The following is a 26,087-nucleotide window of genomic DNA, read 5'->3' as shown; positions in this document are numbered from 1 at the left end:
GTGTCCCAATGCTTCGTATTCCCTCATAAACGAAATATATTGATCCTTTAGATCAGGATTTTGGGCAAGACGGCTCTGGATTGTCTTGAACCTTTCGCAAGCGATTCCTTTTGTATCTGGTGACTCTGATGCATGATTCCTTAGTGGGAGTTTCACAACAAATCTGCCATCATCTCCTCGAAAGGAGATGATGTGGCATATGCCACAAGTCACCGTGATTGAATTTGAAGTTTCAACATTGCCAGCTACAACCCATCCAAAAATAGGATTCTGAAGTGTTGGAAGACTACCAGCTAGTTTTATTTGACCTTCAATAAGTAACTTGAAAAAGATCTCTGGTCCTAACAAGCAGTCGACTATTCCAGGTTTGTTAAAATCTGGATCAGCGGGAGTTAAGAATAAGAAAGAACAGGGTATTAGCTCCCATTTGAGCAGAGCACCGCGACCATGATTGATCTTTTGTGCTACAACAGACCCTAACTGAACAAAAGACATTTCGCCTTTCGAATGAAGGCCAGAATGTCGGTTGTTGAGGACCTCCTAATGTCGAAAGGTGCTAGTAGTTCCCGACCCAGTTATCTCCACCTGGACCAGATCAAAGCTGGGCAGTCACATAGAATGTGGCTGGTTGTCTCCTCTGCCTCCAAGCAGAGTCTACAATCTATCTCTTCGGATAGGCCCATTTTGTTGAGGTGGTAACGTAGCCCATGGTGACTCGTTAGATATTCCACTAGTAACCTCAACTCTGTTCTGCTAAAGGAGGATATCTTATTAAAACTATAGGGGAGAACCAGCTCTTTAGCCTGATGGTTACCTCGACTGTCGCGCCAGTAGCGACTTCTCTCGATTGAGATCCAGTTATTGATTAGAGACCTAGTTGTAGACCAACTTAATGCACAAAAAGGTTCTGGACCACAGATTAGAGTGGCGGATCCTGCCCGTGCGAGACTATCGGCAGACTCATTACCATTAATTCCTGTGTGACCAGGCACCCAGCACAGTGTCACTTTATTATTGCTTGCCAGCTGCTGCAATGTGTCATAGCGATCTGCTAGAAGTTTTGAGTAAAACTTCCAGGAGCATAACGCTTTGATTGCTGCTTGACTATCTGAATAAATACAGATTCGGGCGCCTTTCAACCCCTTGTTAATGTTGATACCAGCGCAGACCTCGATGGCGTGAACCTCAGCTTGGAAGACAGTGGGCCATATACCCAGCGCGAGCGAGATTCTGGTGTTTTGACCAAATATTCCAGCACCAACTCCTTCTTTGGTTTTCGAACCATCAGTATACCACGATATCACTTTTGGTTCGAGTCCAGGAGTGCCATTTACCCAGTCCAATCGATCGGGTATGAGGACTTCGAACTTCCTACCGAAGCGAAGTTCCATGTTCATGCGATCTGTCCTATCGCAGATCTCTATGCCAGGAACTAGTCTGCAGATAGAGTTTTGACTGACGAGACTTCCGTGCATATTGATAACAGGGTGTAGCCTATCTGCACTCATAGCTGCTGTCTTTTTAATAAACAGGTGCAGGTGGGTGAGACCCACTATGGACTCTAGTGCTGATGTGGGACATGTTCGAATAGTTCCCGTCATAGCGATGCATACGAGTCTTTGCAGTTTATTGCATTTGACTATTGCAGCATTTTGTTGCGCTTTATTTCACCAAACAAGAGCTGCGTAGGATACAATGGGTCTGATCATTGTGCGGTATAACCATGATATAATTCTAGGACTTATGCCTCAGGTTCTACCATTTGAGGTCCTACATGTCCACATGACCCGGGTGGCTTTGCCAATTATATTATGCAGGTGAGTGTTCCAGTTAAGACGCTTATCTAGGGTGACCCCTAAATATTTGACTTCATCGGAGCATTCAATAGCCGTACCTTTAACAGATAGGGACCCAATATTTATTTTGTACGTTTTGGAAAATGGTACAATTACCGCTTTTTTTGGGTTAATACTTAGGCCTTCTTTGGTACACCAGTTCGAGACTTCGTGTAATGCCGCCTGCATTACATCTGTAACTGTGGTGTCAAATTTACCTGTGACAATGATTGCCAGGTCATCTGCGTAACCTATGGCATGATATCCAGATTGCTCCAGTTTAACTAGTAGGTCATCGACTACCAGCGTCCATAACAATGGTGAGAGAACCCCACCCTGGGGGCAGCCCCGTACAGCATTAATGCTGACGATAGTGCTACCTAACTTGGACGATATGTTCCTATTACGCAACATTCTATCTATCCACGTTATTATACATGAGTCTATGTCTTTACGGGCCAGTGCTCCAGATGTGGATTCGTAAGATGTATTATCGAAAGCTCCCTCTACATCCAGAAATGCACATAAGGCAATCTCTTTAGATTGAAAGGTGTTTTCAATTTTGCTGACTAAATGATAGAGCGCGACCTCTGTGGATTTATCTTTTGAGTAGGCATATTGGGTGCAGTGGAGTGGGACAGTTTGTTCCAATTTATTCCGTATGTACAGATCAATTAGCCTTTCGACGGTCTTCAATAAGAAAGACGTAAGACTAATGGGTCTGTAGGACTTAGGTTGGTCCATAGGTTTGTTCCCACGTTTGGGAATAAAGATCACATTAACTCCTCTCCAGGAATGAGGGATGTAACCCGTAGTAAAACAAGCCCTAAAGAGTTTTATTATTGGGTCTATAATGATATCTATGCAATTCTGTAATAGAGCTGGATAGATACCATCGCCTCCAGGCGCCTTAAATGGTTGAAATGAGCTTATCGCATATTTCACCTTGTTCCTGTCAAAGATAACACCAGATAGTGCGTAATCCTGACATGTAGGAGCAGTAACTTCCCTATATGAATGTGATGTTGATGGTCCGGTAACGGAGCCAGGGAAGTGTGTTTGCAAGAGAAACTCGAGGGTATCTTTACGACCAGTTGTGAAGGATGTAGTCTAGCAGCTTCAGGTAACTTATCAATACTATTACAATGGCTACGCCAGCTGGCCCGTTTGGACTGTCTGATTGAATTGTTGTAGTCGGTGAGTGCACCTCTGTAATATTCCCAACTACCAGAGCGTTTTGCTCTATTGAATAAGCTCATTACTAGTTTGCGCTTATTAGCTAGTTGCGAGTTCCACCAAGGAACCTTACCTCTAATTGAAGCATTGCCTGCAACCGTGCTGTTGTGAAAGGAGGTTAGTAATACCTCACCTAAATGGTTTGCGGCCAACTCTATCTCTTCACAAGTTCTTAGTGGCCTGGCTAAAGAAAAATTTTCAGAACCCACCAAATCCGTGAGCCTAAGCCAGTTCGTTTTCTTTGGCCGGTACGCTTTATTTTGCTGTTCGGATATACCGGGAATTTCAAACCTAATATGTTGATGGTCTGAGAGGGACACCTCTTCCGACACATACCAATTCCATATAGATTCCTCAATATCTCTGGTGCAAAGAGTGAGATCTAATACCTCTTCTCTAATTGCATTAATAAAAGTTTGTTTACTACCTTTGTTAGCGATACTTAATCCTAACGACATAATATAATCTAATAGGTACTCACCCCTTTTGTTGTCTTTACTGCTCCCCCACACTGTGTGGTGAGCATTAGCGTCACAGCCCAAGATTAGCTGCCGCCCAGTGGACTTGCAGAAGTTGATCAGCTGTTGGACTTCCGATGGTGGAATGGTTTCTTCATCACCTGGGAAGTAGGCAGAGGCCATGAGAAATACCTGGGAAGTAGGTCTCTAGAAATAAAGTTTGTTAGCGAAAGATGTTTAACGTCTCCACCGATTAAGATAGCTGTACGTGGCACTGCTATCGATCGGTCATAAACCAGCTTACCTGATTTTGAGTTTAGACCCCGAATGTGGCCACCGAACACCCATGGCTCTTGGATAAGTCCTAGAGCAATGTTGTTGGTTTGGGCAATTCTGCACAGGGTGGCTGATGCTCCTTTAGCATGGTACAGATTTGCCTGGAGCACTTTAAAAGTGCTCATTAGGTCTCGTTAAGAGACTTTCGGACGAGACTATCGCGTTTGTCTCGTCGAGAACCCTTGTTCTTAGCACCCTTTGATTGCTCCGGTAAAATTTTACCGACTAGGGGTGGTTTAAAGGTAGCGGTCCTTGGGTTACCTGCTACTATAACTGGGCCCGTGGAGGGCTTTGTGGATTTACTTCCTAAGGTGGGAATCTGAACAGCAAGCCCACTAGCAGTGCTAACAGCCTTGCTAGTGGATGGGCGTGTGTCTAGTTCCTCTTCCTCAGGAATAGTCACTGTTGGGCAACTGTCCGTATGGGACGTTGCCGGAGCTGAGGATGACTGAATGGTTTTGTCATCCTGAACCATCTTTGGAGCTTTATCCATGGGTGCAGAAAGAGCGGGGGTAGTTCCCTTAAGCATCAGTCTCAGGTGTCCGAACCGATATGCAATACTACCTTTTAGTTCGGACAACGACCTCATGGATTCGCCATCAATGACGAAAACAAGGTGCAGCATCTGATCCTGCGCCAGTCTGCGAATCACCTTCCACCGTTTGGTGGAGAATTTGTTTTGGGTACCAATGGTAGCCAAAACTTTTTCGTTTGACAAAGTCAAACTTTGGGGAAAATAGCCACGAACTACATGAGTTCGTGGGAAATCCTTTTCCTCAACCCGCATTTGGCGAGCCCGCATTTGGCCCCTATGTGACCAGAAAATCGCTTGACCCACTCCGCGGTTTTTTCATCGCTGCAGACGATAAGTAGCCACCTCGTTCTAGGTAAGCACCCTTCGAACTCCGGCTGCATATCGTCGCAATGTTGCTCTATAGCAACACGTCCTGGAGACACAAGTAGATTCCTTATTGGTATTGTTCGTTAAAAGGGTTATTTTATTTGATGATTGGTTTTAAACTGAAGCTTGAACTGGTTGTTGAGGCATTGAGTTATTTTCTTGAAAAGCAGTACCTTTTGTGTATTAATTCACCTTCAGATTATGCATTAAAGTTTTATGTCTTTTAGAACACTTGGTGCAGTGCCTGGACTTACACTCATCAGCTCGATGTCCAACCCTGAGGCAGTTGACACATAAATTAAACACCTTGACCCAATTCCATCGTTGTGATAGATTAGCTGTCTCGAATTTTTTGCAAGCGTAGACCATGTGACCGTTTTTATTGCAAATTGGACAGGTTTTACTTAAACCAAATTTTGTAGCAGAAGCACATGTTCGATTGGATGATGAGTCTCCTTTTCCTCTAGCCTCAAGTGATTGAAATCTATGTTCCAAAAATTTTAGCAATTCATCAATGGTTACTAAACGTTTGTTGTATGTTAGCGCTTGTTCGAAAGCTGTTTGCGTTTCTGCATCTAGTTTACGCAGCAAGAGGTAAGCCAGGATAACATCCCAGTGTTCGATTGGAACTCCTTGCGCCTTGAGACCATGTATGCATTCCTTTCTTATATCGTGGAGAGATTTTAATGCTGGTGCCGACTCCCTTTTAAGCGAGGATTGTCCCATTAATTTATTTAGGAGTGTTCTAACCCGAAGTGCTGTAACCTGTCACTGATGTCCATGTTGTGGACCAATTCCAAACACAAGTCCTTGAATTCCACCCACCGCAAGTAGTTTCCATCAAATTTTGGGAGTGATATTTTTGGTAGAAGCAATTCGCAATCTGTTTGTCTTGAGTTGTGAATTTTCTGATCATGATGCAAGTGTTGTTGCAATTCGATGATTGCAGCTGCTGCCTTTTCCTCCAGTTCATAAAACATTATCAGAGTGTAGTATTCAATGATGCTTTCGTCGGTGGCTTCCCATAACGTTGTGTTATTTATCGTTAAATCGACCATATATCTTTCTAGACTGGCTGCCTTTATAGAGTAGTATGTAGTTGGTTGTTTAACTTGCCTCTTGACCATGATTTCTTCTACGGTTCTTTCAATTACACCTATGAGTGCTTGCTGATTTTGGAGTAGTTTCCGCATGTTTGAATCATTTACCTGGTTATTTTGTTCAAGTGTTGTGCCATTGCTTGCTGAAGATAATTTTTCCAGCTTTATTGCTTCAAATTCTAGAACCTTGTAGTAGTCGACAATCATTTTAAGAATAATCTGATGCCCTTTGTTCACCAAGTATTCATGATCGTCAACCTTGTCCACTGAAGCCATGAGTTCCTGATGATTTTCATGGTATTCGTCACCCAACCTTTGCAATTCTCGAATCTGTGTAGAATTGAGAACTTCTGCGAGATTTTCCAGCCTTTTTGCAATTACCAATAAATTGCTTGATTTTTTGCCCAATGCATTTTGGCGATCCACTAGCGAACTGAAATCCACTTAGTTGTTGATTAACAGCCAATTTCACACCTTGTGAAACTAAAATTGTTTTATTTGTCCTCTGTTGATTTTGTCCTCCTCAAAACCTGTGTTGATGTTACGTGATCGTAGGACGCCTTTGAATTAAATTCGCGCTGAATATGCGATCTTATCAAGCGATTCAACTGACAATGAATTATCACCTAGTCGCGATTCAGGATCACGTCGGGGTCACCAAATTAAATGTTAATGAATTAACACTTAAGAAAATGAGTTGACAGCACTTAAACTGTAACTCCTGATTGAAAAGTTGAGTTTCCAGCACTTGAACTGAAACTCTAAAATTTTGAATTAAAAAGATCGAATATTGATTTCAATCTGAATTTTATTAAATGAATTTTGAACTTAAATACTAAATTGTTACAAGTTATTACAATAACAATATCCAAATTTTACTATATTCCTTTACCTTTTCTTGCCCAAACTCAAAGCTCAGCATATATTATGTATTAAAATTCTTTGTTGTGTCTAGCAACCAAGAATTAATGCCAATGCACTGGCCTTGATATATGTTAACATACATATTCAAAGTTCAGTGTTACTGCACTTAACAAAGTTCAGTGCCATTGCATTTAAAAAATAATGCAAAAAAAAGCAAAAATTTGGATATTGCGAACATCAACATATATGTTCAAATTTTTACAACAATTATTTTCAAATATATGTTCAAGAAAATACAAAATTCAATATTATTACAATTATTAACGATTCTTAAAATAAAGGCAAAAATCGTTTTAATATTGCACCTAGTACAAATAACAAATAAGAGGTACTAATAAGCAATTTGATTTGAATATTAAAGGTAAAAACGAAACTATTTTGCTACTCGCTGTCTACTCGCTATTTTGCTACAAGTTTGCCACTGTTTTCCTTTTTAGCTGTCTAGGTAGTGCAACCACCTGCAGAAGACTGGATGCTGTGACGTTAACATATGTTTTCAAACGCCGTTTGTGAGCAATGGCACGCCTTTTAGCCACGACGTCGACTGTTGACATGTCAAGGTCACGGTGGAGAGCACTGTTTCTAATGTAATATGGTGCATTTACGATGTAACGTAGTACTTTATATTGAAAGCGCTGGATAGTTGCAATGTGTTTCTTGCTGGCACAACCCCAGAATTTTATGTCATAATTCCAAGCCGGCTTCAGTATTTGTTTATAGACCATTAGTTTATTATGAATTGCCAGTTTAGAGCGCCTGCCGATGAGGTGGTAAACTTTGTTTAGTTTTAGATCATGCTCTTCTCGTTTTTTCTTAATGTGCGCTTTCCAGCTCAGCTTGGCGTCGAGCGTAATGCCCAGGTATTTGGCTTCGTTGGCGTGTATAATTTTTGTGGCATCGATATGAATTGGAATATAGTTTTAATTTCTCAATGAGAAGACTATATGTACAGATTTTTCCTTATTTAGCTTGATTCTCTATTTTTTGCCCATGAAGCAATTTGGTTGACTGTGTGTTGTAAATTAGCCGTTGCGTCTTTTATATTGTTTTCGATTGCTAGAACCGCAGTATCATCTGCAAATGTTGCTGTAACTAGTTGGTTTGCAGAGGGTAAGTCGTGTACAGGAGATATAGAATGGGCCCAAGAACGCTCCCCTGCGGGACGCCTGCACTATCTTCTTTAGTGCTGAATGTGCATCTTCATATTTAACACTAAAGTGTCTGTCATTTAGATGTGATGATAGCAGCTCACAGTATTGTATAGGCAGTAATGACTTAAGTTTATAAAATAATCCTTCATGCCAAACCTTTTCGAAAACTTGTGATACATCTAAGAAGACGGCATAACACACTTTCTTCTCTTGCATCGCCGATTCAATGGCATTTACAACTATGTGTATTTGATTGATGGTTGAGTGGTTTTCTCTGAAGCCAAATTGATGATCAGGAATTAAGTGTTTTCTCTCGATTATTGGTAATAAACTCAGCGAATTTCTAAAAATATGGGTACATGTTTCAAACGGAGGCACGAATTAATTAAATCGCATAGTTAGATGATGCAGTTATTGGGTAAGTTTCGAAGATCTTCAGCCATTATCAAATCAAAATCAGAAGATTTTTTGAGTTTCATTTTTAAAATTTGTCCACTCACTTATTCCGTAGTGTCCGGAACAATTGCAGTGTCGCCTTTGGGCCAATGTGGACTTGACCCATTAACATCTTGCCCTTCATTTGGACTGAAGGTTTTCTCTAGGTGTTCAGCAAACAGATTCACCTTTTGAGTATTTGTTTTAGCCCACTGAGTTTCATTTATTTTCACTGGGGCAGACTGCAGCATTGGTCTGTTAAATGATTTAGCAACTTTCCACAGAGAGTATTCATTATTTTTGTCTGCCGTGAGGCCTATCAGAAAACTATTAAAGGTATTATTTTTGTATGATTTGATGGCTGTGTGTAATTTTTTTATTGTTTGGTTTAGTTGCGACTTAAGTAACGGACATCTAGTTGCTTGCCAACGTTTTTGCAGTTTTCGCTTCCGTAATAATTTTTGTGATGAAAGGTGGGTATTTTTTACTATGTAGAGTTTGGAGTTTTGATTTACTGTTCCACGCTGCTATCTGCAATTGCTGAGTAAAAAGAAGTACTGCGTCATCTAGTTGCTCACTGTTAACAATATGATCAGTATTGTGCAAATATACAAGGTGAAGCTGAAAATATTTCCAGTCGGATAATGTATTTGCTAACTTGGGTGTGTTCTGGTTTATTGTTGAATTTTGTGAAACTATCAGCAGCACTGGTGAATGGTCAGAGCTGAAGTCGAAGCCTTCTGAGATGGTTAGGCGAGATTGTGGAATGTTTTTGTAGATGAAGAAGTCGATTAGGTCTGGAACTTTGCTAGTATCCGACGGCCAGTACGTTGGTTTGCCAGTTGAAATTAAATTGCAAGCTGCGAGTTGCATGGCTTTGTACATTTCTCTTCCTTTTGTTGTAGTAAGTCTTGAGCCCCAAAACGTATTTTTTGCGTTGAAGTCTCCTACAATTATGTAATGGCCTTGAAACCGGTTAAAAAGAGATAAGTACTGTGCACACTTTAACCGATGCCTGGGAGGACTATATAATGCAGTTACGACCAGCGGCTGATTAATGGTTTCCACGAAAACAGTAGCTTGAAATTCAATTGTGCTAAATTGTTCTAGTAAGTGATGTTTTATCACATTTCTGATTATGACAGCGCTGCGACTCCTATCGCAATTATCGGGATGTATGGTATGGTATAAAGTACAGTTTTAAAACGTTACATGCGATTTTTTAGGAAAATAAGTTTCAGCGATTAGACCGATATCAATGTTTTCGCTATTAAATACGACTTCGAGTTCATTTTTATGTTTTGTTAAGCCATTCGCATTCCATAAGAATAGTTTCAAACGATTAGTTATAATCTAAAAATTGCATATTGTACTTTAGCACTCTCAGACGTTGTACAAGGGTTTTAAATACCTTTTCTTGTAGATTAAGTTTTGTTAAGATAATTGACAACGCGTTGTTGTTTTGTTAATCAGTACTTTGAATGGGTCCCTTTACAGTTTGGGCTAAGTGACTGTTCTAACACTAGTAGGTACAGCAATTTTGGATTTACTTTTTGTTACAGGAACTTGATTATTTTCGTCAGCCATAGTTTCGTCAGCTTTGTTTTTTAATTTTATTTTTTGTAATTCCTTAGCGACTATACAACCACGATAGTTCGCTGGATGCTATTCGCCATAGTTGCAGCATTTAGGTTTATCGGACACTGTTTTTTGGCACTCAGAAGTTAAAAGTTTGCCGGCGCATTTTTTAAATGAGTGGAGGTTTTCCACAGAAATTTTTTGTGTGACCGAACGCTAGACATTTTTTGCATTGAGGAATTAAGTTTGACGGTTTGATGGGTTCAATCTTTACAATTGTATTAAGAATACTTTTTATCTCATAGATTTTCTTCACATCTTCGGCTGAGTCAAATGACAAAAGAAACATATCAAGTGGTTCTTTAGTCTTTCATTTGAATTTGTTTATTGCACCGATTGCTTTTAAACCTTGTTTGTTTAAGTCGTTTATAATCGATTCTTGATCACACGAGTGGTGAAGATTTTTGACTATAACTTTTATTGGCCTAGTTTGCTTGTCTTCGTAGCTGAACCAGGAAATATTTTCGTGAGTTAAGAGTTTTGTAACAGATCTATAGTCAAAAGAGTCAAAAATAGATACTCTGTATGAACCATTATTTATGTCTCACAAAAAACTTGTTTTTTATAGTCGCAATAAGTTGCGTATGCAATTTTTTAAAATCATTTATGCCGTTGATAACAATAGGCGGCGGTCCAGCACTTTTATTAGGGGCAGCTTGTTCTTTTGGGCAAGTATTTGTTTCAACACTAGGTCTACTTTGAGCAGTTACTTCAGGAGAAGATTCGGCGTTACGTTTTTAGTTGGTCTTTTCTTTTTTAGATCCAGTCTGTCTTCCTGGCAAGTTCCTTCTCACCGGTTTCATATTTTACAATGTTATGAGTTGTTTCTATGATTTCTGGTACGTTTTTAAAAAATTTTAATTTTTTATTTTCACTTCTCAGTACAGTTAACTCATTGAATAATAATATATATATATAAATTTTCAAGCTTTTTGATTTTATTCTGAAGTTCTGTATTTTCCCTTTCAAGTTTGATCGTTTTTTCTTTATTTTCACTACCCGGAGGTGGGGTATTAGCATCAATCACATTGATTTCAAATTAATACTATTTTTATACTATATTATTTTTACTAATAAAATAAATATAAATTTAAATTTTTACCTTAAGATTTATAAATATTTTTAGCGTCCTTTCGCGTATTTATTTATTTAGCATTTTTTAATTATTTAGCTATATTATTACACAATAACACAATTTGTTTAGTTTTTATTGATTTATTTTCAGCACTTTTCTTGTAATTCAATTTAAGCTTAAAAGCTTTATTTGCTGTCTCTATCAGCTGTTTTTAAATGTGTGTGAATTTAAGGCAAAATAAACCACTTCAAAAACAAAACAATTCCTCAAAACCAAAAAATTCACTTTTTTACATAAAAACAATATAATTATATCAATATTTTACATATGTCGCGCACTATATTTTATAATTTTCTTGAGGAGTCACTGTCTCGGTTTTTAGTGATAATTTTATATTATTTTATACGTATTACACTTAGAAAAAACGTCAAAGTACACAGTGATATTTTTGCACGCGCACTTTATCATACGAGATCACTGTTGTAACGATACTTTTGCGGTTGACATTGGTTTATATGTTGAGAAGACTCCTGGCAAGACCGCGTGGCGCCCTGGGTTTCTCTTCTCCTTTCGTTAACGATGGATGCTCTGTGCTAAGAGATATAATAGTTTGGCTAAATGAGCCAAGTTAAAGAAAAAGATGATAATGTTGGGGATGCGTTTATCCTCAATTTTCTATAAATGGGTATTTGTATACCGAAATACCACCAAGTACATGTAACTTGTTGTATATTTGTATTTTTATATTTGTGAATATACCACCGAGCACATAAACCCGTTAGTATTTTGATGAAAAGAATAAATGAAAGATGAGTTTGATTCAAGTTTGTATCATCGAATCACTTTATTAAAGAATTGATTTATCTATATATACATTTTTCTTACAATAATTACTTATAATTACTTACTAAAACTTATCACGTGCAATAATTTACTGACCTAATTTAAAACAATAAATAATATCAAGCAAATTATTATTATTTATTTAATTTACGAAAATTAGACTAGAATAACTTATAAATTACTTATATTTCGCGAAGCCAAAAAAAGCGTGCACACTCTGCCAGTATCTAAGTAAGAAGAAGAAGAAAGAAAAAGCAAAAATGAAGCCAAAATCATTGATTGCCTGATGTTAAATATGCCACTGTCAAAAACTACTAAATGGGTGATGCCATATCGCCTGGTTGCTGTGCCAAATCTCAAACATCCTCCCCGGCTGGACGGATACGTTCAAGATGCTCCACAAGCCTGCATATATTTTGGATAGGTCGCATGCATTCGCCTGCTGAATGCTTGATCGTGACCACTCGTACCAAACCATCTTCGCCTGGGTGAAGTTTAATCACCCTGCCAAGCCGCCAATGTGTTGCTGGTAGATTCTCGTGCCGGATAACCACGACATCGCCTATGTTGATGTTGTCACCATTTTGATGCCATTTGGAACGTGGTTGCAAAGTTGAAAGATATTCATCATGCCATTGTCGCCAAAAATGCTGTTGCATTTGCCTTAATTGTCGCCAGTATGATAATTTGTTGCTAGGTACCTTGCCAATAAGTTCATCTGGCACTGCCAATAGAGATCTGCCAATTAGGAAATCTGCAGGTGATAGAGCCATCTTGTCGTCACAAGTGTCATGCAATGGTATAAGTGGACGTGAATTCAAGCAAGCCTCGATATGTACAAGTAGAGTATGTAGCTGATCATAGTAAGTCGAATGAGTGCCAACAATGCGTAGTAAGTGCTTCTTTGCTGACTTAACGGCAGCTTCCCATAGACCGCCTTGATGAGGTGCGTCAGGTGGTAGAAAATGCCATTTTGTGCCTCGATTTGCCAATTGCTGTTGAGAATATTTATTATGACAAGCCTGTAAGTCAGCGGTCATTAAGCGATCTGCGCCAATGAATGTAGTGGCATTGTCACTGTATAAATGATTACATGGACCACGCCGGTTTACGAAACGGGTGTATGTATTTATGAAAGCCTCAGAAGTGAGATCTTCAGTCAGTTCGATGTGCAATGCCTTGGTTACCATGCACTCAAAGATTGCCACGTAAGCCTTCCGCACGGTTCGTACAGCCTTGGAGCCAATGCGTATGTTGAATGGACCGCAATAGTCTAAGCCAGATCTTGCAAATGGTGGAAATGGGGTGACCCGAGCCTTTGGTAATGTCGCCATACGTTGTTTTAGCATTATGTGTTTATGCCGCCAACAAATCGCAAAATGCGTGCCTGTAGAATCCAATATTTGTGTCGAATTGTATGAAGCATAATTTGTATACCGCCATGAAGTGTGTCCTGATGCACCTGCCATATTAAAAGCCTGGCCAATGTGCTATCCTTCGGAAGAATGATTGGATGACGCTGTGGCTCTGCCACCCTCGCATTATGTAGGCGTCCGCCTACTAGCAATATATTGTCCACTGTGGAGTTGATGAATGGACTTAGTGCAATGAGCTTGCTGGATGTGGATATGGGCTGTGCCTTTTTCAGCTGCTTGATTTCCGCTGCGAAATATTTCGCTTGTTCTGCCTTGATGTGGTGATTTAAAGCAATGTCCATTTCGCCTGTACAGATGTGTGTATGCGAACGAAAACGATGATGTGCCTTTTTGCAACGCAATATGTATGCAGTAGTGCGCAATAGCTTGCCAAGATGACTGAACCGGTCCAACAGAGATATGACGACCAATTCGTCGCCAACAGTGTAGTGTGTCTGTAATGCGGGTTGACCTATTACCTGCAATGCCTTTACCTTAACTGGTTTTAACTCGCCTTCCATTATTGCCAGCTCTGCTGGTGCACAGTGGTGCAGCTCATTGATTGAATAATCAGTTGAATTAGGACCGTGCCACCATAATGCGTAGTTATGCAACGCCAAAGGGGATATGCCACGACTGGCGCAATCAGCTGGGTTGAGTTTGGTAGGAATGTGATGTCAATGCCTGATATCTGTCATCGATTGAATGCAGTCAACGCGATTAGCCACGTACTGCTTTAATTGTGATGTGTTTTTGCGTAGCCAACATAGAGCAATATTTGAGTCGGAGTATAGAGTGTATGGTACGTGCTCCAAATGCAAAGCCTGCCTTGTTTCGTGTAAAAGAGTAGCCAACAATTGCACAGCACAAAGTTCCAATCGGGGTACTGTTACCGAATGTAATGGTGCCACTTTAGTTTTTGATGCGATAATGTGACTAGTGATATTGCCACTAGCATCGCAGAAGCCGTGAAGTTGTATTTGATAACCGGGTTGCATGCCTATCCTACGCGGTATTCGCACTGCCTCCAGTTGGGACAGCTGCCTTCGGTATATGAGCCATTCTTGCAACAGTTCAAGTGGTGTTGGGTCGTCCCATGCCAATTTTGCCTGCTAGAGTTTCTGTATGAAAAGTTTAGCCGTAATGATGACTGGTGCCAACATGCCAATTGGATCATATAATTTTGCGGCATCGCTAAAGACTTAATGGAACTTACCGTCTGCCAAAACAGATGAGACATCGGCCGCTGGTTGAATCGCTATGCCAACAGAAGGTGTACTCTTAAGGTAGTCATCTACGTCTAGCTCGTAATTCATCTGAGAGTTTATAAGAATTGTCTCTGCCACATTGCTGCATAGCGCGAACAGCCAAATATGTGCCACTGGTTGTGCCATATGTAACGGTAGCCAATTGATATGTGCGAATGGGCTGATCGGATGATTCCCGCCAGAGGATCTGTTGCCACTGCCTGTGCCTCTCGTCAACCTTGACTTGCCTGAACATTTTCTCCACATCAGCTGTGAATGCTATTCGATGCTGCCTGAAGCGAAGCAAAAGGTTAAGTAATAAATCCTGTATTGGGGGGCCAGCGAGTTGTGTATCATTTAATGATATGCCATTCGATGTTTTTGCGGAAGCATTGAATACGACTCGGAATTTTGCCATGACTGCATGATGTGGAATGTAGTATGCCTGAGATGGGTCGCCTGAATTATGCTGAATAGGGTGCATGTGACCAAGTTGTTCGTATTCGCGCATAAAAGCCACATATCTTTGTCTCAGCTCTGAGTTGGATGCCAATTTTCGTTCCAACTGGTGAAATTGCCTGAGTGCCATCTGATGTGAATTGCCAAGTGGTGGAGCATCTGGTGTAAATGGTATTTGTACACAATAACTGCCATCATCAAAACGCTTATGTGTGCTCATGAAAATGCACTCGCAAAGATCAACTGCTGCTAGTTTATCGCCTTTAGCCATGTCAATTTCTTTGGATTCAAATAGCCTGTGTAGAAGGTCATCAACTCGCTCATCAGGCGCCTCCACACGCAATGCCATAGATTGTTCCGCCTTGTAGTTATGCACGGTTGCTTCAGCTGGTCCGAATACAACCCAGCCTAATTGCGTATTTTGTGCCACAGGATCATCAAGTACGCCACGAACGATGCCATCTGCCAACAATTGGCCCCATACGTCTGAGCCAAGCAATGCATCTATAACACCAGTTTCGCCAAATTTCGGGTCTGCCAAAGGCAAATTGCGTAAATGCTGCCAACAGTTTTCCATGATTGGAGCCACAGGGATTGCTGAGATAATTTTGTTGATGATGTAGAATTCAACATCCAAGCCTAATGAAGCATTGACAGTCGAAAATATGCGCAAGACTGCCCGGCCATTAGTATATGAGCGATTGCCACTGCCAACGCCTTGTATTTGCAATGCACTTTTCTGCTTCCGCAGAGCCAGTTGATTAAAATATCGCGTACTCATTAGACTTACCTGAGAGCCTGGATCGCATAGAGCTCGACACGAGTCGATATCGCCAAAGCCATTTAAGATGCGTATTTGTGCTGTTGCCAAGAGTATAACCCGATTGCCTATAGTAGCGAATGTCTGCATTGGATGGTGTAGTCACTGACGCACACGTGGTGGGATGCCAGCCTGGTTCAGCCTCTTGCAAAGGAGGAGTTTGCGCTGGTGAACTTCGGCATAGTAGAGTGTGATGCCTGCCATTGCATATGCGACAATTAGTTGAGCCACATGCCTGAGTAGAATGTCCAGGTTTCAAGCAATTGAAGCAAAGATTCGAGCCTTTAAGCAATGTGAAGCGCTCCGCTGGTGAGCAAGCCAATAGCCTGGTGCAGTTGCCTATTTGGTGCGATGCGTCATTGCAAAACTGGCAGTGGCCTGGAGTAGTTGCTATTAGGTTTGTCCTCATCAGACGTGAACCTGGCCTTTTATGATCAGCCTGAGATGTGCCACGATATTGTAGTGTAGCAGTCTTGCCATCAGATTTTGGTTTGCTCTCCATTGTTCGCCAAACAATGCCAACTAGACTGTGAGCTCGTGTCTCCAAAAATGCAAGCAAATCTGCCAAAGGAGGAATTTGATTAGTTGTGCGGCTCATGCCCCATGCCTGTTGCGTAATTGTTGGTAACTTGGCCACTATAATGGGTATCGCCAATGCATCCCATTGATCCACGGGTAGGTTCATTACCGCAAGCGCTCACAAGGACTCTCGCACTGTATCAACCACCGAGAGCAACGCAGATGTTGACTCAGCCTGTGGTGGGTTGAAGCCAATTAGCCTAGCCACGTGTATTTCAGCCAACTGTTTCGGATTGTCGTACCGAGCCTTCAGTGCAGCCCATCCCTCATCGTCCCCGCCACTGTACATGCCTCCGACAAGTGCCACTGCATCACCATGGACTGCCTCTCGCAGTTTGCCAAGCTTGTATGCCTCCGGAAACTCTTACGAATTCACCAATGTCTCGAATGCGTCCTTAAATGCCAGCCAATTGCGCATCGTGCCATCAAACTTAGGTACCGCCAATCGTTCCAACTTAATTGCCAAGCCTTGGGTATTTTGTGCATCACAGCAGGTCAACTCACGCCGCAATGCAACGCACGCCTCGTTATACAAATCCTCCACCTCGTCCCACAACTTGATGTGAGACAATAATTCAGTATCATCTCTTGCCAAAGCCACCAACTCACCATGTGCAGTTTGTAGTTTTTCGAAGTGTGCCTGCAATGTAGCACGATCTTGCTGCATGCCAAAGCCATCCTCAAGGTAGTCATCCGCCAGTATTTTTGCAGCTACCCGGTTTAATGATGACCACGCAGCCGTACGCCTATTTAAGGCAGCCATATTTTCTTCATATAAAGCCAAAAACGCAATTTAATTTTTAAATAAAAACCGAAACTCCCGGGTTTCGGCACCAACAAATGTATAAAAAAACAAACACAATTATTTCCACACACGCAAAAGTTCACACTCTGCCAGTAGCCAAGTAAGAAGAAGGAGAAAGAAAAAGCAAAAATGAAGCCAAAATCATTGATTGCCAGATGTTAAAAATGCCACTGTCAAAAACTACTAAATGGGTGATGCCATATCGCCTGGTTGCTGTGCCAAATCTCAAACAAACACTAATCAGCAAAAATATAACTTATTATTGTATTACAATTACGTTAAATGCGTTTTAGCATTGGTCAGCAAAAGACAAAATAAATTATTAATGTAATACTTAATAGATAATAATTCAATAATTTGACCGAATAGGCCAGATCTATACTACTTTGCTTTAATGAGTCAGGTTTTGGTGTAGTGAACCAGTAGACTGGATAAGCCAGCGTATTTGTCATTTTAAAAGTGAAATTCCAAGTCCTCGATCATATCAAATACGCGTTCTTTTGTACTGAATATGCTGGAGCATTTTGGTGTGTCGCACGGGTATATTTGCCGTTACTTTATATTTTGTACCATTTGTGTTATTTTTTGTGCTTCTTGTATACTTTTGCGTACTTTATGTTTTTCGAATATATTTGTTTTTCGCCGTGTTTTACGATTTCCTTACTTCACGCAGTTCTTCGGATAGAGAATATTTAAATTCTTTAACTTAAAAAAAAAATATTGTTAACAAAAAATATAATACAAAAATGATAAAATGCAATGTGACAAAATATAAGTGAGTAAATCTTTAGTGTAATTGATTAAAAGAATTTTAGTGATTTTGCATGAAGCCGATGTATAACTGTAATTTGTTTTCTTCGTTGGTGATTTCTTTATGTTTGGTTATAGAAAAATATAATTTATTAATGCTGTGATCTTTGTTTTGTATAAAAAATAAAAATAAACCAAATGAATATATCTCAGAAAAGTATTACTAGTGATATGTTTTGTTTGTCGTAACAAAAACGTAAACAGTGAGTGTTTTAGTTTCTGGATGTTTATATATATTTTTTTTATCCATGTTTATTAAATAATTGTGTAAAAGATCTATGTTTTTTAAATAAATGTGTTATTTATTGTTTAGTAAATGTTCAATTTATATTTCAAATTATAATATGAAAATAAAATTCATTTGTTTTTTCGTGAAATATTTTCAAGTTGTGTTTACATTTTTTTTTCTTTTCCGGTTTTTTTAGTCTAATATTGTCCAGTAATGTATTGACAGTCAAATGCTATCTTTCGCTTGTTATACGTGTGGTAGGAATTTGATATATAAATTTATATCGTCGAATCTCCCTCCTTCCTCGCAAAACAGAACTAAGATGGGACGTTCTATCTGTTAGCATGACTTCTTTTTAATTTCTCCGGACTCTTGTAGAAATCGTCTTGGTCTTTGATGTGGCGAATATTATCCTTTTGTTTAAGTATACCTATACCTCTTACTTGTTGCTAGCGATTTTGACTACTGTTTGGATCTCGCTATTACTGTTGTTATTGGTTCAGTAAACGACCGGTTGTGTTGTTGTTTATGACTAGTTGATTCAAAACTTCGACTATCGATAATATCCTCTCATATCGGCTTAGTAGGTAAGCGTCTCACTGTGTTCTGCAATAGCATCGTTGTGGATAATCATCTGCTCGGCGACCAACTATCACACAGCCTCGACTCACTTTATCCTGTTCTTTACGAAGTTCTTCGAATATATCAGCCAGTTTTGTTAATTCTGTTAAACTCGAAACGTCTCGACGTTTGATGTAAATTTGGTACTCTGAACGCATGCTTCAGTATATACGCTCCAATTGTGAATATTGGTTCATGCTTGTGTATCGCATTAGATTTTTAGTGTCCAGTAACTAATCCTTTAAACTTTCTTGTTTCTTCTGGCGTCGTCCTTGCACTTCGTTTTCTAATCTTTCGAAAAACCCAGATTCAAGTTGTGACGACATCACGTAAAAAGTTAGTCGATAAATATCTGCGCTTGTTTTACGTTGTAAAACAGCAATCATATTATTAGAAGAATTTAGATCGTAGCAATTACGGCGTTCTCCTTCAATACATTTAATAAAACAATTTGTGTAAATATCATTTTTATTCAGAAGAAACTTGGTAATGTAAAAACTACATTAAACAAAGTGTTGTACAGTTTTTTGCGTATACTTACTTACTTAGTTGGCTATTACAGACGTGTGTCGTCCTTGGCCGCGTCGAGTAGCCTCCGCCAGTCAGCCCGATTAGTTGCTTTCTGACGCCAGTTGGTAGTACCGAGCGCCCCCAAATCGTTGGTCACCTGGTCCTTCCACCCAAGATGCGGACGTCCTCTACCGCGTTTTCCACCTGCGGGTACCGAATCAAATACCTTTCTAGTCGGAGCACTTTCTTCCATTCGCACAACATGACTAAGCCAGCGTAGCCGCTGAATTTTTATGCGCTTAACTATGTTAATATCGCGGTATAGCTCATACAGCTCATCGTTCCATTTTAATCGATACTCGTCGCCAACGCGTAAGGAACCATAGATCTTCCGAAGAATTTTTCTCTCGAATGCTCCTAACGCCTTCTCATCACTGTTGGTAATTGTCCAAGCTTCTGCACCATACAGCACGACAGGCATGATAAGGTATTTGTAGAGCCTGATTTTTGTTTGTCGAGAGAGGGCTTTATTTCTCAATTGCTTACTTAGCCCGAAGTAATATTTGTTGGCAAGAGTAATTCTTCGTTGAATCTCTAGCCTGACGTCATTTTTGGTGTTTAAGCTGGTTCCTAAATAAACGAAGTCTTTCACAACTTCGAACTTATAATTGTCAACAGTGACGTAGGTCCCAAGACGCTCAGGAGATTTGTTTGTTGACAGAAAGTACTTTATTTTGTCCTAATTTACCACAAGACCCATTTGTTTTGCTTGTTTTTCTAAGTTGGAAAATGCCGCACTGACGACGCGGGTGTTCAGACCAATGATATCAATATCGTCGGAATACGCAAGCAGCATTACACTTTTTTAGAATATTGTGCCAGTACGGTTTAAATCTGCTGCTCGAATTATCGTTTCCAACATTAGGTTAAAGTAGTCACACGACAAGGAGTCACCCTGTCTGAAACCTCGTTTGGTATCAAACGGCTCAGAGATGTTCTTTCCAATTCTAACGGAGCTGGTGGTGTTGCTCAACGTCATTTTACATAGCCGTATAAGTTTTGCTGGGATACCAAATTCAGACATAGCGGCATAGAGTGTGCTTCTAGTCGTAGTGTCAAAAGCAGCTTTGAAGTCGACAAATAGGTGGTGTGTTTCGATTTGTTTTTCTTGAGTCTTCTCCAGGATTTGACGCACTGTGAGTATTTGGTCTAGAGTGGATTTGCCAGGTCTGAAGCCACACTGATAAGGTGCAATCAGTTGGTTGACGATTGGCTTCAATCTTTCACATAGTACGTTTGATAGAACCTTATATGCGATATTTAAAAGACTGATCCCGCGGTAGTTGGCGCAGTTTGCAGGATCACCTTTTTTGTGGATTGAGCAAAGCACACTTAAATTCCAATCGTTGGGCATGCATTCATCCGACCAAATGTTGCGAATTAGCTGTAGCATGCATTTTGATAGCTCTTCGCCAACAGCTTTAAACAGCTCAGCCGGTAAACCATCGGCGCCTACAGCTTTGTTGTTTTTGAGCCGCGTTATAACTGTTTTAACTTCATTATGATCGGGAGGCGGAACGATTATTTCATCGTCAACGATTGAAAATTCGGGATCATCTTCGCTTTCAGTCACATTGCTACTACCGCCATTTAATAGTTTCGGGAAGTGATCCCTCCAAATATTAAGCAGGCTTTGGACATCTATCACCAGATCACCGTTTTCATCTTTGCAGGAATTAGCTCCGGGTTTATAACCATTTGTCAGGCTTTTAAGTTTTTGATCGAATTTTCGAGCCATATTTTTGTCGTCTAGCTTCTCAAGCTCTTCGTACTCACGTCTTTCTGTTTCCTTCTTTTTTCGCCTGAAAAGACGTTTCTCTTCCCTTCTCTTTTGCCGATATCGCTCTTTAACAGCACGCGTCGCAACTGACCGCAGGATGGCTTGATATGCTGCGTCTTTCTCTGCGGTAGCATTGCGACACCCTTGGTCGTACCAGCTGTTTCTTTGTATACGGTGATAGCCGATCACCTCTTCTGCAGCAATACACATAGAGTTGGAGATGTGGTTCCATTGCGCGCATATATCGGCTTCTTCAGATGAATTTTCCAGATATTGGGAGAGTCGAGTAGCGAAGTCATTAGCTGTCTGTTGTGATTGCAGCTTTTCGACGTCTAGCTTTCGCTCTGCTTGTTCACGTACCTTTCTCATCGCACATAAACGTGTGCGGATCTTGGATGCAACAAGGTAATGATCCGAGTCGATGATGGCTCCTCGGATAGTACGTACATCCAAGACACTGAAAGCATGCCTTCCGTCTATCACAACGCGATCAATTTGAGATCTTGAGTTTTAATTCGGTGACAGCCATGTTGTCTTATGTATGTTGAGATGTTGGAATCTGGTACTACTAACCACCATGTTTCTAGCCGCGGCGAAATCAATCAGCCTTCTTCCATTATCAGAAGTTTTCGTGTGAAGGCTGAACTTTCCGACAGTGGCACCAAGGACACCTTCTTTACCCACCTTTGCGTTGAAGTCTCCAACAACGATTTTGATGTCATGATGGGGACAGCGTTCATATGCTTGCTCAAGCTGTTCATAGAAAATTTCCTTGGTGTCGTCATCTTTATCTTCCGTCGGGGCATGCGCACATATTAGAGTGATGAAGAAAAATTTTGCCTTAATCCGGATTTTTGCGAGCCTTTCGTTTATTGGTGTAAACGTTGAGACCAAATTTCTTAGCTTTCGGCTTACCGCAAATCCGACTACAAACTCGTGCTTTGTTGCATGGCAGCTATAGTAGATGTCACAATGTTCTCGTTTAGAGCATCCTTATCCCGTCCATCGCATTTCCTGGAGAGCGGTAATGTCAGCCTTATATTCCTTGAGCACATTAACCAGCTGTATAGATGCACCTTCTCTGTAAAGAGTTCCGACATTCCAGGTGCATATTTTTAAATCGTGTTCCTTAATACGTTTGCGTTTGTCGTCATCAGTAGATCGTTTCCTTAGCTTGATTCTTCATTTTTTTGCCCATGAAGCAATTTGATTGACTGTGTGTTGCAGACTACCCGTCGCGTCTTCTATATTGTTTTCGATTGCTAGAACCGCAGTATCGTCTGCAAATATTGCTGTAACTAGTTGGTTTACAGAGGGTAAGTTGTGTGTATACAGGAGATATAGAATGGGCCCAAAAATGCTCCCCTGCGGGACGCCTGCGCTAATCTTCTTTAGTGCTGAATGTGCATCTTCATATTTAACACTGAAGTATCTGTCATTTAGATACGATAATAGCAGCTTACAGTATTGAAGTAATCCTTCATGCCAAACCATATCGAAGGCTTGTGATACATCGATCTAATTCCGATAGATTGCTTAGTTTTAATTCTCAAATCGATTTAATACATCTATACAGTGGAAGGTGTACATTACGCAATCAAACGCGGATAACAGATGCACCCGTCATGGAACCACAGTTGCCACGCCGAAGTGTCTCAAGAACGCCCAGAATGTCAACACAGAAACCGGGGCTACCAAGTGAAGAATCTAGGCTGAATAAAACCATGAGCGGAGCATACCCAAAAACTCAAGGACTAAGAAATTGACGAAAGTCAATGCTCTTTGAAGAAGATGAATACCTGCCTAGAAGAGACATCGATTTGGGAAGATGGCATATCAAATTTGACGGCACTGCTAAAGAGATGGCGGTGGAAAGCTTCATTTTTAGGATCAAACGTATGCGGGAGCAGTAAGAAGTGCCGTATCATCAACTATTGACAAATTTCATCAACTATTGACAAATTTCCATTGCTTAGTGACTGGTCCAGCTCTAAAGTGGTTTTGGCAGGTACTGGAAGATCATGCGGAAGACAACACATTATGATTATAACATCATTCGGGAAATTGTGGACCGAAAACAGCAGATTGGAGAAAGTTTTGATCAGTTTTATGCAGATATTCACAATTTGACGCTCAAGTTACGAAGGAAAATGCCGGAGTTGGCCTCAATTATTAAAAATAATGTAAAGCCCAATTTAGCAACTTTAATATTTGCAGCTTCATTCCAAAGTCTGGCGGAGTTAAAAAGAGAATGAATACGTGCTGAGAAAATGTTGAAGGAGAATAACTCTAAGTATAGAACCGTGAGCGAAATTCAGCCATCAGTCTTAACACCAGATGAACAATATGACCCACCTATATGGGATATAGAGGCTTTTGGGACCCCACCGGTAAAGAATATGGGCCACTAGGCGAACCAGCCTGGCGCTGGAAAATCCAATTTTGATAGGAATTTCAATCAAAAACCTAACATAAATGCACCAACCTTATCTCATTCTCCATTTTATATGAATTTATGCTTTTCCTGTGGAATGCCTGGTGACTTTTATGACATCACGCCAGAGCTCAGGGATGATCAAATTTGTAAGTCGTTGTTTCACAAAATGTCCTGTTTTTTATGCAAAACTAACAGTTCATATTGTGGATTCTCAGCAAGTGCGGGAAACTCGAAAGGGGCAGAGCCGATCGGGGGTCTATGCCACCAGAAACCAAGGCCGGAACACCAATCAAGATACTAAAAAGACCGCAATTTTCACATGCACCTATAAACTTAGACGTGAAAAGGCAAAGTACGAAGACTTTACATCAACGAAAAATAGAATATGAAGCAATACGCCGTCAGTTATTCAACGAAGAAAAAATGAAGAAATTGGAGTTGAAAGCTAACCGAAAATTTTATGAGATTATGCGAATGAGGAATAAAAGACGTTTGTGGAAAACAGGTTTAAAGAAAATGGTGGACACCATAGTGTCAGTGGAGGGTGACAATAGGATGTGTTTGAGGACTAAAGTAAGCGGAACAGAAGTACTGGCTCTATTGGACTCAGGGGCAAGTGCAAATTGTATTGGTAGAAACGCTTTAGAATTTTTAAAAGGTACATAACAGCGAATGATTGCAGCTCCTTTACAGCTATTTTATTTATTTTACGTGATTTGATTTTTTTTATTTGCTTAATTTTACTACAATAATTTTACAGTAAAAACTGCCAACGGGGAAAAAACTCCAATAGTAGGGGTGATATCTTTAGAAGTACAATGGGAAGGTGAGAAAAAAATTTTGGATTTTTTAATTGTCCCTTCTTTACAACAGGAGTTCTACTTCGGTATTGACTTCTGGAAAACCATTCAAATACCTATATTGAGTAAAAACTGAAAAGTAGAGAAATTAGTACCTTCCGCTACAGACCTCCAAGTGACGTCAAACCCTCACGAATTGACGGAACCACAACAAGAAGCTTTAACACGTATAGTAAAAAAATTCCCATCATGTGATGAGTTAGGTTTAGGGAGTACTACTGTAGAAAAGCATGTCATAGAAGTCATTGATGAACATTTACCAGTCAAACAAAGACATTATCCAATTTCTATGATGAATTAGATGGGGTGCTTAGTTTAGGAGTGATTGAAGAGAGTAATAGTAGCTGAATTTTCCCCTAACTCTGGTAATTAAAGGCATTAAGAATAGGCTATGTCTAGACGCGCGAAAAGTTAATGAACGCACAATTAAGGATGCTTATCCGTTGACACACATAGAAGGGATACTGAGTAGGCTTCAACACACTCGATATATTTCAGCGATTGATTTAAAGGACGCTTTCTGGCAGATTCCACTAGATGAAAAGTCTTGAGAAAAAACAGCATTCACGGTGCCAGGTAGGCAGCTTTACCATTTTACCGTCATGCCGTTCGGGTTATGCAATGCAGCTTAACGAATGTGTAGGTTAACGGATATCCCAGCTAGGCTCAGAGAACACGTGTTTGTCTACTTAGATGATCTGTTAGTGTGCTCCCCTGATTTTGATGCTCATTTGGAATTCCTTAAGCAGATTGCTGATTGTCTGAGCAGAGCGAATCTTACTGTGAATGTAGAAAAAAGCAAATTCTGTTACAGAGAGGTGAAATATTTAGGCTTTGTGGTAGGAAATGACAGCATAAGTACTGATCCTGGTAAGGTAGAAGCAATGAATCCAATTCCAGAACCTAAAACACTAAAACAACTTCGGCGGTTTTTAGGCATGACTGGTTGGTACCGACGATTCATAAAGGACTATGCATCTATTGCTGCACCCTTTCACGATTGTCTAACCAAGGATAAAATAAAAAAATTTTCTTTGTCAGAGAATGCTAGAGATGCTTTTAAAAACCTGAAAAATAGTTTAGTGTCTGCTCCAGTGCTGACAAATCCAAATTTTGAACGTCATTTTTATATTCAATGTGATGCTTCCAGTGATGGCGTGGGAGGAGTTCTATTTCAAGTAGATGAGTTAGGAAACGAGAGACCAATTGCATATATGTCAGCTAAACTAAACAAGGCACTGCAAAGTTATAGCGTCACAGAGTTAGAATGTTATGCAGCAGTCTTGAGAGTGTAAAAGTTTAAGGCTTATGTAGAAGGGTTACCGTTCACCATAATAACAGACCATGTTAGCTTAAAATGGCTCATGAATCAAAAAGACTTATCCGGCCGACTGGCTCGATGGAGTCTAAAACTACAGGTTTTTCATTTTGAAATAGAACATCGCAAAGGTTCCAAAATGTTGTTCCCGGTGCGCTATCACGGATGTTTTTGGAAGAACTTCGTTTAGAATCACGGCAGCTTG

General features: G+C 40.2%; 3 protein-coding genes across 3 annotated transcripts; all 3 read right to left on the bottom strand.

The window, feature by feature from the left end:
• Positions 1 to 12,288: 12,288 nt before the first annotated feature.
• LOC119666046 lies at positions 12,289 to 13,281 on the bottom strand. Its single transcript, XM_038075314.1, has one exon. It carries the CDS (start codon positions 13,279 to 13,281, stop codon positions 12,289 to 12,291), a length of 993 nt encoding a protein of 330 aa, XP_037931242.1.
• Positions 13,282 to 14,024: 743 nt separating this feature from the next.
• LOC119666045 lies at positions 14,025 to 14,345 on the bottom strand. The gene has a single exon (XM_038075313.1). The coding sequence runs from the start codon at positions 14,343 to 14,345 to the stop codon at positions 14,025 to 14,027; it is 321 nt and encodes a 106-aa protein (XP_037931241.1).
• Positions 14,346 to 14,637: 292 nt separating this feature from the next.
• LOC119666044 lies at positions 14,638 to 16,558 on the bottom strand. Its single transcript, XM_038075311.1, has 2 exons — positions 15,988 to 16,558; positions 14,638 to 15,941 (listed from the first exon to the last, which is right to left on the bottom strand). Exons 1-2 carry the CDS (start codon positions 16,556 to 16,558, stop codon positions 14,638 to 14,640), a joined length of 1,875 nt encoding a protein of 624 aa, XP_037931239.1.
• Between the last annotated feature and the right edge of the window lie 9,529 nt (positions 16,559 to 26,087).

Source organism: Teleopsis dalmanni, chromosome 1 (genome assembly GCF_002237135.1).
Source record: "Teleopsis dalmanni isolate 2A chromosome 1, ASM223713v2, whole genome shotgun sequence".
NCBI classification, from domain to species: domain Eukaryota; kingdom Metazoa; phylum Arthropoda; class Insecta; order Diptera; family Diopsidae; genus Teleopsis; species Teleopsis dalmanni.
The sequence above is the reverse complement of the archived record's forward strand: the minus strand, read 5'-3'. Positions and strand labels throughout refer to the sequence as shown.